The 13,837-nt window shown below is 43.6% G+C and overlaps 2 protein-coding genes across 2 annotated transcripts; both read right to left on the bottom strand.

Moving 5' to 3' along the window:
• Positions 1-239: 239 nt before the first annotated feature.
• Positions 240-4,181, bottom strand: LOC112902974 (UPF0481 protein At3g47200-like). The gene is made up of 2 exons (XM_025972175.1): positions 3,065-4,181; positions 240-1,182 (listed from the first exon to the last, which is right to left on the bottom strand). Exons 1-2 carry the CDS (start codon positions 3,695-3,697, stop codon positions 478-480), a joined length of 1,338 nt encoding a protein of 445 aa, XP_025827960.1. The 5' UTR covers positions 3,698-4,181; the 3' UTR covers positions 240-477.
• Positions 4,182-7,167: 2,986 nt separating this feature from the next.
• Positions 7,168-10,936, bottom strand: LOC112902851 (UPF0481 protein At3g47200-like). Its single transcript, XM_025972037.1, has 2 exons — positions 10,016-10,936; positions 7,168-8,122 (listed from the first exon to the last, which is right to left on the bottom strand). Exons 1-2 carry the CDS (start codon positions 10,805-10,807, stop codon positions 7,406-7,408), a joined length of 1,509 nt encoding a protein of 502 aa, XP_025827822.1. The 5' UTR covers positions 10,808-10,936; the 3' UTR covers positions 7,168-7,405.
• Positions 10,937-13,837: the final 2,901 nt, after the last annotated feature.

The raw sequence follows: 13,837 nt of genomic DNA, 5'->3' as shown, positions 1-13,837 counted from the left end.
ATTTATAAAAAATAGTCCAGCCATCAATTCTTTACCGACTGGAATTAGCAGCTCAACGACAGTATGGCTCAGATTAGCATTGGATGACATCTCCAGTGGAGAAGAAATACTGGTCAAATTAGCAGCGCGTAACAGGCACGGGCGCTAGCATGAAAACATCAGCAGGATCTCGATCAAAAAGAAAACTAAGATGCTTGCTAGTTATAATTCGTGACCGTTGGTGCCAAAACAAACACTGCTGAATATAATGTTCTTCCCTCAGTCAAATTAAAACATACTGTAATCTCTCAGAAATGCACAGAGAGAATTCGAAGCATAGATGTAGAGCCAAAACTCACAGTAACATACAATCTCTCTCCAAATAAATGGTACAACTAATGGAGAGAAATAATAATCGTACACACGTATACCCATGTATAGAAAGGCACATACAACTACCATAGAAAGTCACATTATTCTACACAATAATAATTCCTGCTAGCCCTTGTTGGTGTAGAATGGCACGACGGTGTAGATGGTCTGCATGATGGTGGCGATGAGCAAGATGAAGGCGGCAACCAGGGAGATGAACACCCAGGGGTTGCTCAGGTAGTTGTTCATGAACATGGCGCGCCACTTGTTCCGGCGCTTCTTGCAGTGGGCATTCATCTTCCACTGCACGTGGCCCAGCCTGTTGTATATGTTCGCCTGTCCTAACTTTGTGGTAATGTTGCACAACTCCACCACCTTCTTGTCGCTGCCCATCCCGTTCTCAATGAGCCCTTGGGATCTCAGAAGTGCCACGTCTCTTTCCGACTCAATGATGTTGTTCACAAAGCTTATGTAGCACCTCGCTTCGTTTGTCGTGTTGGGGTGTAGCCACTCAAATGCCATCAGGTTGAGAAGCTCCATCTCCGTTTGATCATGTAACCTTAACAGCGGCATGCTCAGCACCCCGTTTACGAAGTCAACATCGTGGATGCTTTTAGTGTTGCTTTTTTTGAACTGGATCCCTGCCTCGCTCAGCTCAACTGCGCAGGGCGTGCGAACCTCATAATTCTCCGACCTTTCCCAATATGGTCTTGTGCCACAATAGCCTTTGTGAAGAATGTCCAGGAAATGAAGGCCTAGGTTGTCCATGCCTTCCTCAAATCTTGGGCCACACAGAAGAAGTCGCACCGTATTGTTGATCCATCTAGCGCTCTGTGCTCACCATTTTGAGGAAACAAAAAGCAGTAGTTAGAGCCAGATACTGGAACGTTTCCAATTCCTCCCCCTCCTTTTTTTTTGGTTAGGAGGTGGTTTGTTCTAAAGAAATAAACAAAGCCGATGCTTTCTTATTTGGGCCATCCAATATGCTCATTCCTTGTTATATGTTCTTTACTTTGACAAGTTCTTAGAAGCATAGAATATGTGTTTCTGGAAATTAATGGACAAATTTATGAGAAGATTGCCAAAAAAAACCTGCAGAATTAACCACACTGTTCCTTGTGTGCTTCTGCACAGGTAATATATATGAGAAATGTGTGTTATAAATTCATAGATAATGTTGGGACCACACAACAAATTAAAATTTCTTATATTTACTCTTTGTCTCATTTTTCCTTATCATATTCTAAACCTATGCTCATATAGATACTTTCTTATCTTTATCTGGTTTGCTCTCTTCAAAGCTTTCGTTACATTTTTAAGGTAATTAAGCATCCATGCACTTGAAGTTCTTCCATATCACAACTCACGTTGACTCTAAGCTCATCATTAAAAACTCATAAATAAGAAAATCTTTGATCGCCGGACTTACTTAAATGGTGATTAAAAGTTGTATACAATAAAATTGGAAGGCGTGATTGGAGAAAGGGCTTTGCTACGGTACTCCTTAGTGATTGTGCACCGTAGATCTAATGACATATTGCCTCCTATGAGGTACTAGATAAAATTTTATTATATATTAATTCCAAAAGTAGAGAAAATCTAGAAAATATCTTCCTATTAGATCTAACTTGCTTCCATGCGTGATTGTATCAGATCTACTTCCTTCGTTTTAAATTATTAGTCGTTTTAGTTTTTCTAGATTTATACACTTTGCTATGCATCTAGACATAATATATATGTAGATGCATAGTAAAAGTTATGAATCTAGAAAAAATAAAACAACTAATAATTTGGGATGGAGGGAGTAATATTTTTTTAACCAAGCACGAATGTGACATGGGTGCATGAGACACATCATGTCTGTTTCCTTTTCCCTAACGTGAACACTGATGGATTTTTGCTACGTGTTTGTAACCATCACGATGGATTTTTGTAACATGAGGTAGCTCTGTATCACGTCACATTTAAATTTGGTGAGAGAAAAATGCTTCAGGTGTGTTAGATCCAGGCGTTTATTTTCTATAGTGTGACATAAATACATGTGCACATGTTATTGCTATTTTTGGGTGAGAGGTGCTATGTATTTTAACTGAGTATAGAAATTTTTTCTAAACTCCAACATGACTACGAGGATATTTGGATCCAAGTGGTAATGCCTAAAAGTGGCCTATCCAAACAGGAGTGCTAATGGAATGGGCTATACTTTAGTCAAGACTCAAAAACTTTAGCAAATATATGAGTACAAATATGTGCTAAAGTTTAGGACTCAACTTTAGTCCATCCAAACAGACCCTAATATTGCTACAATTGCTTCCATACAGGTAAATGCATGATTTAGGTAAAACGGCGTGCATGCATGATTATAAAACAGCCTCCATGATTGTCGGATCTGCATGCATGCATGCAAGATAATTAAGCACAAATGTTTTTTATTTTTAAGATGAATTTAACTCTTGAAAATTCAATGGCTCGGATTCATTTGACCTCTTAGGTCCTAAGAGGTAAAAGGAGTACTGTAGCATTGCCCTTGGAAAAAACGAAATTTGTTTTAAAAAAGTTGAAAAATAGTGTAAGCAATTTTGTACGAGTATGAAGTGCCACTGCTTATTGCTACTCGAATCGCATAACAACAATGTATATTTGAACTAAACAGAGCACCTAGCAACGACCAGGGTATGAGTCAAGCATCATATGAGGGAAACAAATAACTTACCGGGGGTGTGTCACTCCCACTAGAAAATTCGATCCTCTGAAGAACGATTAGAGGTATTTGGTTTTCCATCGCGATCATGTCGTTCCTCATTATTGGCCACAAATTAGGAAAGCTGCTCCTACTGAAGACGGGGTCGTTGGCCGCGTAACCAGTATCTACTTCCCCTCCCCCGTCGTCCTCAGCTTCCACTAGAATTAGCTGTATCCTCATCAGCTCCAACAGGAAGCATCCATCCGTGACCATCATCTCCACGAAGCTACCTCTGCTTGCTCCCCGCCATCTATCATCAAGGCCATCGTAGGCGGCCTCGAGCTCATCCGCCACTTCCTCGATTGCTTCGACGAACTTCGTTAGAGGCTTCCTGGCCCGCTTAACCATGTGCAGCACCGCCCGCCTCTTGTGCTCCTCCATGGGCATGAGATGGGGCTCGCCGTGGTGCAAGGGGCCTAGCGATACGAACTGCGGCTGGTAGGCATCTCTGTTGGTCATCTTCTTGATACACTCCGGCACCCGGTAGATTGAGCGCTGCTTCCACCGCGCCCTCTCCACTGATGGCCTGGTGTCCTCGAGCAGCTTCTCCATCTCCACCATCCAACTAGAGCTAGAGCTAGCATTGGTAGACATCCCCGCCATGAGGTACTATGGTAGTTATCCTCAGGTATGTTTTTTGTGATTTTCCAGTTGATGAAGTGTTTTTCACTCACCACCTAGCTTCTAGGCTGTTCCCATATCCATATGCTTTGGTCGGGAGTCCGGAACAAAAGGAGCAATAAGGCCATGAGCCCAGGAATGCATGGTGCAGATCGCTTTCATCGCTTTGCGTAAAGAGAGACGGAGGAGCACAGGATGCTCCGGGCATATATATCTTGCGGTGGAGCCAGAGCAAAGCAGATGTAGGACTAGCGGGAGCGGCCGAGGGAATGCAAGGGGAAATTCTTAGCCTAGACCTAGATAGATTGGATATATTCCCCATCAGTATTTCATATGTCACGCGCACTATGAAATTTATTTTTGTCACCTGCATCGTTGCTCTGCGCAACGAGGAACTACTCCTTCCCATAATTCCCGGGAGCAATCCTACTGGGCTTAATTTGTGAGGTTGGGCTAGCTAGACGTACGAATTCCCAGAAGTTATTATTTTTGGGAAAATTTAAACGTGGCACAAGTCCATGCATTTTGTGTTGGAGGGAGTGCAATGTTGGAGATAGTTTACAGTTTTGGTAAAATTGTGGGAGAAACACCATTTAAACTAAGAAATCCATCGGCACTGGAGAAAAATATACTAAATAAGGAGTAGAATTGTTGGTCACTTATGAAATACTGATGGGGAAGATATATGGAGATTATCTTGTAGTGAAAATGGAGAAAGTACTACCTACTCATATACTAAATAAGTTGTGAAGAGAAAGGTACTAATTTATTGCTGCATGTACTGAATTGTTTATTACCAACTCATGTTTTTTAATTGTTGCAAATATATTTCAGATATCGTAGGAGAAGAAGTGAGGAACACTAGAGACAATATTGGTGACAATGTTGTGGTACCAAACACTTCTAGCAATATCTTGATCAACTTTCCGACCACCGTGCCTAATTTGATGCAATGCCGCCGCTCGGCCCTTGCCGTCGAGCTCCTCCCTCCGGCCCTCCTCCGCCCCAACTGACCCCGGAACGCCTTGCCCTCATCCCCCTGATCCTCCCCAGCCCGGCCTCCCTCGCGCCGCCCGCCACCACCGGCCACCGGCGAGCAAGGCTCCCGTGGCCAGCTCTCCTCCGGCCGTCCTAGCCCCGACCGAGACCACTGGAAGACTCGACTACTCTCGCCCACGAAACGTACGAGCTGGTCCCCAAGTCTGAGAGTGAGCAACGTGGAGCTCAAGTGAATCTAACTGAAATTGCTGAAGACCCGAACCAAAGTTTAGAAGAGCCTAAGGCTAGCTATGCTCAGGAAGGCAAGCCCGGAGCATAAACCCTATTTTCGATCTATGCAATGTTATTACTTCGATGTAGTTGTGCATTTAAGTTTATAAGAGTTTATTGAAACCTTAGCTGCATGATCCTAGTATCTATGCTTGAACACTAGTATGTGTAGGATGCTAGATTGCCATGCTAATAGGGTTTTGGTAAAAGTCAAGTGATGCCTATCACTCGCGAGATATAGGAGTTGCTTGTTTACTTACGTTGGAATAATAAGGTCGAAGGACGGGGCTGGTTACTGATATTCATGTTGATGATTGAGGCCTCATATGTGTAGCAAATTTGGCTAAGGTCGAAGTGTGTGGTAGCATGTGGTCAAGTTTTTAACGTACTAACCACATGCTGAGATATGGTGATAGGTAAGCTTATGTACCTGATTGACCCGGGGCGTGGAACATACCACCCTACCGTCTTGACTTCGTTCCCATGCGGCTTCATGGTGGGTGCAGATCTGGGCTTTATACTCAAGGGTGGTGGGCATGTTCCGCGAAACGGGAATAAAGGGGAAAAGTTGCACATGCGACTCTAGGAGTAACCACGTGACGTGTGTTTAGGTTTGCCTTGCAAGGTTAAGAAATTCGATTCAAAATGTCTGTTTTCTCGCGGCCATTGAGACTGCTTGACCCTTTTACTACATAGAGCAAGAAGTGGAACAATGATGATGATCAATACTGATGGATGTTCAAATTAATTCTTTCCACCATGTGTGATGTAACGTGGTTTTCAAACTGAAAAATATCATAAATTCAAAATCAAGCATCCGAGTTAAAGTCCAATTAGACCATTGTGTTCCTCTTAAAAATATCTTCAAAATAAGATCTCACTTGCATATATTTAGATGCTACTTTCTTCGTGGTACAAGATGCTTTTGTCTTTGTTCTAATCTACTTATGATTTATCAAAAACATGCTTATGTGTGTTCTAGAATGTTGCTTATTATAAGTTGGTTGGGGAACTGAGTCCGATAGTAGATAATGATATCCTTGATGTGAAGAGAGCGGTGTGAAGGCATGTAAGGTAACCAGATAATTATTGAATATTCTTTATGTCAAAGATGTAGGAAATTTTGGTGAATACTCCCATGCATTTTATTTGGTTTATTAATGTCCTTTTTTAGTTTGGTATAGGCAGTTTTTTGTCCAACTAAAATACGGCTTCAAAATATAGTCAGACTGGTCTTGTTTTGTTGATAAAAATATAGGAATTATAATGATGCAAAGGGAACCTAAATTCGATATATGATTTAAGAAATATAAACATTTATAGATCCTTTTTCACGTGTTCACACTTATCCCGTGGATGCATGCAACTTCTTGTGGCTAAAAGTAGAAAAGATACAAGTTTCTGACGGAAATATTTCTAAATTTGAATGTGCTATAAAGAGAGGTTAAAATACAGCCGGTCATATATTAGCTAGGTCCAATTCAAAATGGCATCTACATGAGATCAAAACAAAACAGGTACGACATAAACTGGCCCGGCCCAGCTGGCACATGCATGGCTCGTCAACCAACACACACGAACAAACAATTCTGGGTTAGGCCCAGAGCTTTGCTACGTCCCAATAATGGCAGCAATGGACGATAGAAAATGGAAAATAGCACGACTCAGAGCCCTGTCATTTGGTACCGGTCACAGTTTGCATTCCTGCCCATGTTCAGATATCATCCAACTGATAGGAAAAAACATGTTAAACCGTAAGCAGTCATGAGCAGGCTATGCATGGAGAAGAGTGGCAACATTAGAAAGGAATATGCTGAGTTGTTGACGTTGTTAACACATTCGGTTGCTGGAGGAGCAACACAAGGTAACATTTCACAGGACACTCAAACACAGATAGAAACTGCACCATTCTTTGACCTTGCATCTGCACAATTGAAATTGTACATTTATAAAAAATAGTCCAGCCATCAATTCTTTCCCGACTGGAATTAGCAGCTCAACGAAAGTATGGCTCAGATTAGCATTGGATGACATCTCCAGTGGAGAAGAAATACTGGTCAAATTAGCAGCGCGTAACAGGCACGGGCGCTAGCATGAAAACATCAGCAGGATCTCGATCAAAAAGAAAACTAAGATGCTTGCTAGTTATAATTCGTGACCGTTGGTGCCAAAACAAACACTGCTGAATATAATGTTCTTCCCTCAGTCAAATTAAAACATAGTGTAATCTCTCAGAAATGCACAGAGAGAATTCGAAGCACAGATGTAGAGCCAAAACTCACAGTAACATACAATCTCTCTCCAAATAAATGGTACAACTAATGGAGAGAAATAATAATCGTACACACGTATACCCATGTATAGAAAGGCACATACAACTACCATAGAAAGTCACATTATTCTACACAATAATAATTCATGCTAGCCCTTGTTGGTGTAGAATGGCACGACGGTGTAGATGGTCTGCATGATGGTGGCGATGAGCAAGATGAAGGCGGCAACCAGGGAGATGAACACCCAGGGGTTGCTCAGGTAGTTGTTCATGAACATGGCGCGCCACTTGTTCCGGCGCTTCTTGCAGTGGGCGTTCATCTTCCACTGCACGTGGCCCAGCCTGTTGCATATGTTCGCCTCTCCTAACTTTGTGGTAATGTTGAACAACTCCACCACCTTCTTGTCGCTGCACATCCCGTTCTCAATGAGCCCTTGGGATCTCAGAAGTGCCACGTCTCTTTCCGACTCAATGATGTTGTCCACAAAGCTTATGTAGCACCTCACGTCGTTTGTCGTGTTGGGGTGTAGCCACTCAAATGCCATCAGGTTGAGGTGCTCCGCCTCCGTTTGATCATCTAACCTTAACAGCGGCATTCTCAGCTTCCCGTTTACGAAGTCAACATCGTGGATGCTTTCAGTTTTAGTGTTGCTTTTTTTGAACTGGATCCCTGCCTCACTCAGCTCAACTGCACAGGGCGTGCGAACCTCATAATTCTTCGAATTCGACCTTTCCCAACATGGTCTTGTGCCACAATAGCCTTTGTGAAGAATGTCCAGGAAATGAAGGCCTAGGTTGTCCATGCCTTCCTTAAAGCTTGAGCCACACAGAAGTTGTCGCACCATATTGTTGATCCATTTAGCGCTCTGTGCTCACCATTTTGAGGAAACAAAAAGCAGTATATAGTTAGAGCCAGATACTGGAACGTTTCCAATTCCCCCTCCTTTTTTTGGTTAGGAGGTGGTTTGTTCTAAAGAAATAAACAAGGCCGATGCTTTCTTATTTGGGCCATCCAATATGCTCATTCCTTGTTATATGTTCTTTACTTTGACAAGTTCTTAGAAGCATAGAATATGTGTTTCTGGAAATTAATGGACAAATTTATGAGAAGATTGCCAAACAAACCAGAATTAACCACACTGTTCCTTGTGTGCTTCTGCACGGGTAATATATATATGAGAAATGTGTGTTATAAATTCATAGATAATGTTGGGACCACACAACAAATCAAAATTTCTTATATTTACTCTTTGTCTCATTTTTCCTTATCATATTCTAAAACTATGGTCATATAGATACTTTCTTATCTTTATCTGGTTTGCTCTCTTCAAAGCTTTCGTTACATTTTTAAGGTAATTAAGCATCCATGCACTTGAAGTTCTTCCATATCACAACTCACGTTGACTCTAAGCTCATCACTAAAAACTCATAAATAGGAAAATCTTTGATCCCCGGACTTACTTAAATGGTGATTAAAAGTTGTATACAATAAAATCGGAAGGCGTGATTGGAGAAAGGGCTTTGCTACGGTACTCCTTAGTAACTGTGCACCGTAGATCTAATGACATATTACTTCCTATGAGGTACTAGATAAAATTTTATTATATATTAATTCCAAAAGTAGAGAAAATCTAGAAAATATCTTCCTATTAGATCTAACTTGCTTCCATGCGTGATTGTATCAGATCTACTTCCTTCATTTCAAATTATTAGTCATTTTAGTTTTTCTAGATTTATACACTTTGCTATGCATCTAGATATAATATATATGTAGATGCATAGTAAAAACTATAAATCTAGAAAAGATAATACAAATAATAAAATGGGACGGAGAGAGTAACAATTTTTTAACCAAGCACGAATGTGACATGGGTGCATGAGACACATCATGTCTGTTTCCTTTTCCCTAACGTGAACACTGATGGGTTTTTGCTACGTGTTTGTAACTATCACGGTGGATTTTTGTAACATGAGGTAGATCTGTATCACGTCACATTTAAATTTGGTGAGAGAAAAACGCTTCAGGTGCGTTAGATCCAGGCGTTTATTTTCTGTAGTGTGACATAAATACATGTGCACATGTTATTGCTATTTTTGGGTGAGAGGTGCTATGTATTTTAACTGAGTATAGAAATTTTTTCTAAACTCCAACATGATTAAGGGGATATTTGAATCCAAGTGCTAATGGTTAAAAGTGCTAAAGTTTAGTACTAGCCCATCCAAACAGGAGTGCTAATGGGATGGGCTATACTTTAGCCAAAACTCAAAAACTTTAGCAAATATATGAGTACAAATATGTGCTAAAGTTTATGACTCAATTTTAGTCCATCCAAACAGACCCTAATATTGCTACAATTTCTTCCATACAGGTAAATGCATGATTTAGGTAAAACGGCGTGCATGCATGATTATAAAACAGCCTCCATGATTGTCGGATCTGCATGCATGCATGCAAGATAATTAAGCACAAATGTTTTTTTATTTTTAAGATGAATTTAACTCTTGAAAATTCAATGGCTCGGATTCATTTGATCTCTTAGCTCCTAAGAGGTAAAAGGAGTACTGTAGCATTGCCCTTGGAAAAAACGAAATTTGTTTTAAAAAAGTTGAAAAATAGTGTAAGCAATTTTGTACGAGTATGAAGTGCCACTGCTTATTGCTACTCGAATCGCATAACAGCAATGTATATTTGAACTAAACAGATCTAGCGACGAGCAGGGTATGAGTCAAGCATCATATGAGGGAAACAAATAACTTACCGGGGGTGTGCCACTCCCACGAGGAAATACGATCCTCTGAAGAACGATTAGAGGTATTTGGTTTTCCATCGCGATCATGTCGTTCCTCATTATTGGCCACAAATTATGAAAGCTGCTCCCACTGAAGACGGGGTCGTTGGCCGCGTAACCAGTATCTACTTCCCCTCCCCCGTCGTCCTTGGTCAGTCGACTTAGCTTTATGCTCATCAGCTCCAACAGGAAGCATCCATCCGTGACCATCATCTCCACGAAGCTACCTCTGCTTGCTCCCCGCCATCTATCATCAAGGCCGTCGTAGGCGGCCTCGAGCTCATCCGCCACTTCCTCGATTGCTTCGACGAACTTCGTAAGAGGCTTCCTGGCCCGCTTAACCCTGTGCAGCACCGCCCGCCTCTTGTGCTCCTCCATGGGCATGAGATGGGGCTCGCCGTGGTGCAAGGGGCCTAGCGATACGAACTGCGGCTGGTAGGCATCTCTGTTGGTCATCTTCTTCATAAACTCCGGCACCCGGTAGATGGAGTGCTGCTTCCACCGCGCCATCTCCACTGATGGCCTGGTGTCCTCGAGCAGCTTCTCCATCTCCACTATCCAGCTGCCACAGCTACCCTTCATCTCCTCTGGCGGTCTAGTGGTGCCGCCGCCGGACCCCTCGTCGTCGTCCATCGACGACAACTTCTCCTTTGCTCGCACGTTGTGTTGGAGCGTCTTGATCTCCTGTGTCTCGGTCTCCACCACCGAGCTGCTACCGATACCATTCTCCTCGGCTGCCTCGCCGGCGGAACCCTCCTCCATCAGATATCCTTCTCTATTTGATTCGTTTTCTACTAGTAAGACTTGTGTGTTCTAGTCTCCGAACGAATACATTTGTGCTCAGCTCGGGCAGGTATCTGAAGCTCTCATGAATTAATAGCCTGCTCTCAATCACGTAGATCGTCGACTGGTGCTTGCTTCAATCAGATCCATGGAGTACGACGAGGGGCCCGAGCGGACGACCGTGTTCGGCTGCTGTTAGCGCCGTGCATCGAGACATTGATTGAACTGCTGGGAACGTCGCCGTGGCTCGTGGGAACAGACATGACGAACAGTGGATGGTTGTCCAGATCAGACGACCTTGACCTGGATCAGCCTGTGCCGACACTCGCCTAATCACTCTTATCACCCACTGTCTGTGTGACACAGTGTGCATGTGCAGTTGAGCACCATCATCATCCCTGTACGATCTACACTGCAACTCTAGCGGAACGCTAGTTCTGCCACTGCCATGCGTGTATCCATTGGTCAGTCCAAAGGCCAAAAGTCTCGGCCTTGCTCTCATGTCCCATTTCACCCTATGACATCTCAACTACCATTTCCCAAGCCCATCAATCTTCTGTGGAAAAAGTTAATATTGCTGCCTCAGACAGTCAGACCTTGAACACCAACCGTAAAGGATCTCACCTTATTTATCTCAATCCGGATGACGATAACATCAACATCTAAATTTTTCATTTGCGCCACTGTGAAAAATAATAGTAGAAAATAAGTTCATAATTAATTCATGTCTAAATTACCAGCATTTGCCAATACATCTACATCTAGATTAATACATCAGCCATTGCGAAAAGAATAAGACATGCCCCTCTATAGTTGCTTTTAAATTACTCAATTTTGTCATTATCAGTATATGAAAACAAAATCAAAATATCCAAGCATCATTGGTTGTAACAAGCATATCACGTATACATGCATCCGGGGAGCAATGATAATAATGTTATTTGATTTGCATGGTTTAGCAATCATGAAGAAATGATCCTGGAGTTGGTCACATGCCGAGGTCAATCGAAATCTATGATAAATTATATGAATACTTCGTGATAAGGACTATGGAAGTTGCTAACTTTAGATAGTTTGTTATATTTTGGCTCAAAAATTATAAAAACATATCTACGTTGATAATTAAATTATAACAGTCATGTTTTAATAAAAAGAAATATATAAGGGTACACAAAGGGGAAAGAGTATACATCGCGTGCTACATCTCTACCTGCTGTCACCTGAAGGATACGCGAGCAGGCAAGAAACGTAATTGGAGACCAGTAACTAGCTATGACCCACTAGATGGCATGTTATGCCCAAGCGTCAGGCCAAGATGCTTAAGAGAGGCCAAGATGCCCAAGCGTCGGGCCAAGCATCGGCCATGTGATTTTCATTTTCAGTCTATGAGAGGACGACACATCCCTACAGACCCCTTTTTGTTTTTATTCTCCTCCATTTCTTTTGTTTCGTTTCTTTTTCTTTTGATTCTATCTTTTATTCTTTTCTATTTTCTTCCTTTTCTAATCCCGCTCTAGGTACTTCCATCATGTATGTAATTAACCTCTTCTTCACAATGTTATAATAGAATTCCTCGTTATTCTTCTTTTTTAATGGACACTTGATGTTTTCTGTTATCTTCTTTCTTTAAAATTTTATTTCATTTGATTTTCTCTTGTTTCCTATCTAATGATTTTTTACTTTTTTATTTCTTATATCATCCTTTCTTCCCCTATCCTCTTATTATTACTTTTGTCTAGTTTTCATTCTTCCCTTACTCCCTATCGCCTCTAACCGTGTGATCATCTCTCGTCATGTCGTCTTGGACGAGTCCTCGTTTCCCTTTGCCGAACAGTCATCTGTTCCCACCGCTGTAGACTTTGAGTTCTTAGATGATTTCACTAACGTTGTGCAGGCCCCCATAGGACCTCCACAGTTGTTTCTCCCTGCAGGATCTGTCATCAGCGGCTCCCCTCCTGCCGCACTGCCACGTGCGGCCCCCGACGCGCCGCCTCCAGCTGTGAGCGACCCGCTGCCACGCGCAGCAGGGCCCTGCAGCTCTCCCCTGTCGCACTGCCACGTGCGGCCCCCAGCGCGTCTCCTCCGGCTGTGGGCGACCTGCTGCCGCATGCAGCAGGGGCCCCTGCAGCCCTCCCCTGCAGGGCGTGGCGCCCAGCAGGCCACCAGCAACGCCCCCGCGCGCCGTGGCTGCCGGCGCGGCATCTACAGCTGCTGTGCCCCCCGGCACCGGTGTTGCTCCCGCAGCTCCAGCCAGCGGCGCCTCACCAGCCGCTGCACCAGCCGCGGCTGCCCACCCCGAGCGCATCATCCGCCGCATCTACACGCGCCGAACACCTGCTCCTCCTCCTGCGCCCGTTGCTGCTGCTCCAGTACCGGCCGCCGCTGTTGCGCCTGCACCGACCGCCCCCTGTTCCAGCCCTGCCGAAGGGCGCCATGCCTGTTCCCTCTGGTGAACCAGCATGGCATGACTACGCGCGCCAAGCACGGGTTTCGACAACCTGCGCTGCTCCACACCGTGCTGTTGTCGCCTGTTCCGAAGACCTTGCGTAGTGCCCTTGCCGATCCGAATTGGCGGGCCGCTACGGAGGAAGAGCATGCTGCCCTCAGAACCATACGTGGGATCTCGTCCCACGTCCGCCGCGTGCTAACTTTGTCTCCGGCAAGTGGATCTTCGAGCACAAATTTTTCCTGTCTGATGGGTCTCTTGAGCGCTACAAGGCTCGGTGGGTTCTTCGTAGCTTCACACGTCGACCTGGCGTAGATTTCAATGAGACTTTCAGCGCCTTCATGAAGCCAGCCACTCTGTGCACTGTGCTATCCTTAGCGCTCTCGCAACCTGCATGGTACAGTCATTTCGCTAGCCATCTGCTCAGTCTGGGTTTTGTGGAAGCCAAGTCAGGCACCTCTTTGTTTGTCTATCGCCGGGGATCTGATCTCATCTACTTATTGTTATATGTGGATAATATTATCCTCACAACTTCTTCTCCAGCTCTCCTCAGTCGTACCATT

Source organism: Panicum hallii, chromosome 8 (genome assembly GCF_002211085.1).
Source record: "Panicum hallii strain FIL2 chromosome 8, PHallii_v3.1, whole genome shotgun sequence".
Lineage (NCBI taxonomy): Eukaryota > Viridiplantae > Streptophyta > Magnoliopsida > Poales > Poaceae > Panicum > Panicum hallii.
Note: the sequence above shows the minus strand (reverse complement) of the source record. Positions and strands in the feature narration are given on the sequence as shown.

Bases quoted from the DNA above. Each gene is read 5' to 3' on its own strand.
- LOC112902974 (XM_025972175.1), bottom strand. From the start codon at position 3,697: ATGGCGGGGATGTCTACCAATGCTAGCTCTAGCTCTAGTTGGATGGTG. The intron at 1,183-3,064 runs GTAAGTTATTTG...TGGTGAGCACAG, and splicing joins GTGGGAGTGACACACCCCCG to AGCGCTAGATGGATCAACAA.
- LOC112902851 (XM_025972037.1), bottom strand. From the start codon at position 10,807: ATGGAGGAGGGTTCCGCCGGCGAGGCAGCCGAGGAGAATGGTATCGGT. The intron at 8,123-10,015 runs GTAAGTTATTTG...TGGTGAGCACAG, and splicing joins GTGGGAGTGGCACACCCCCG to AGCGCTAAATGGATCAACAA.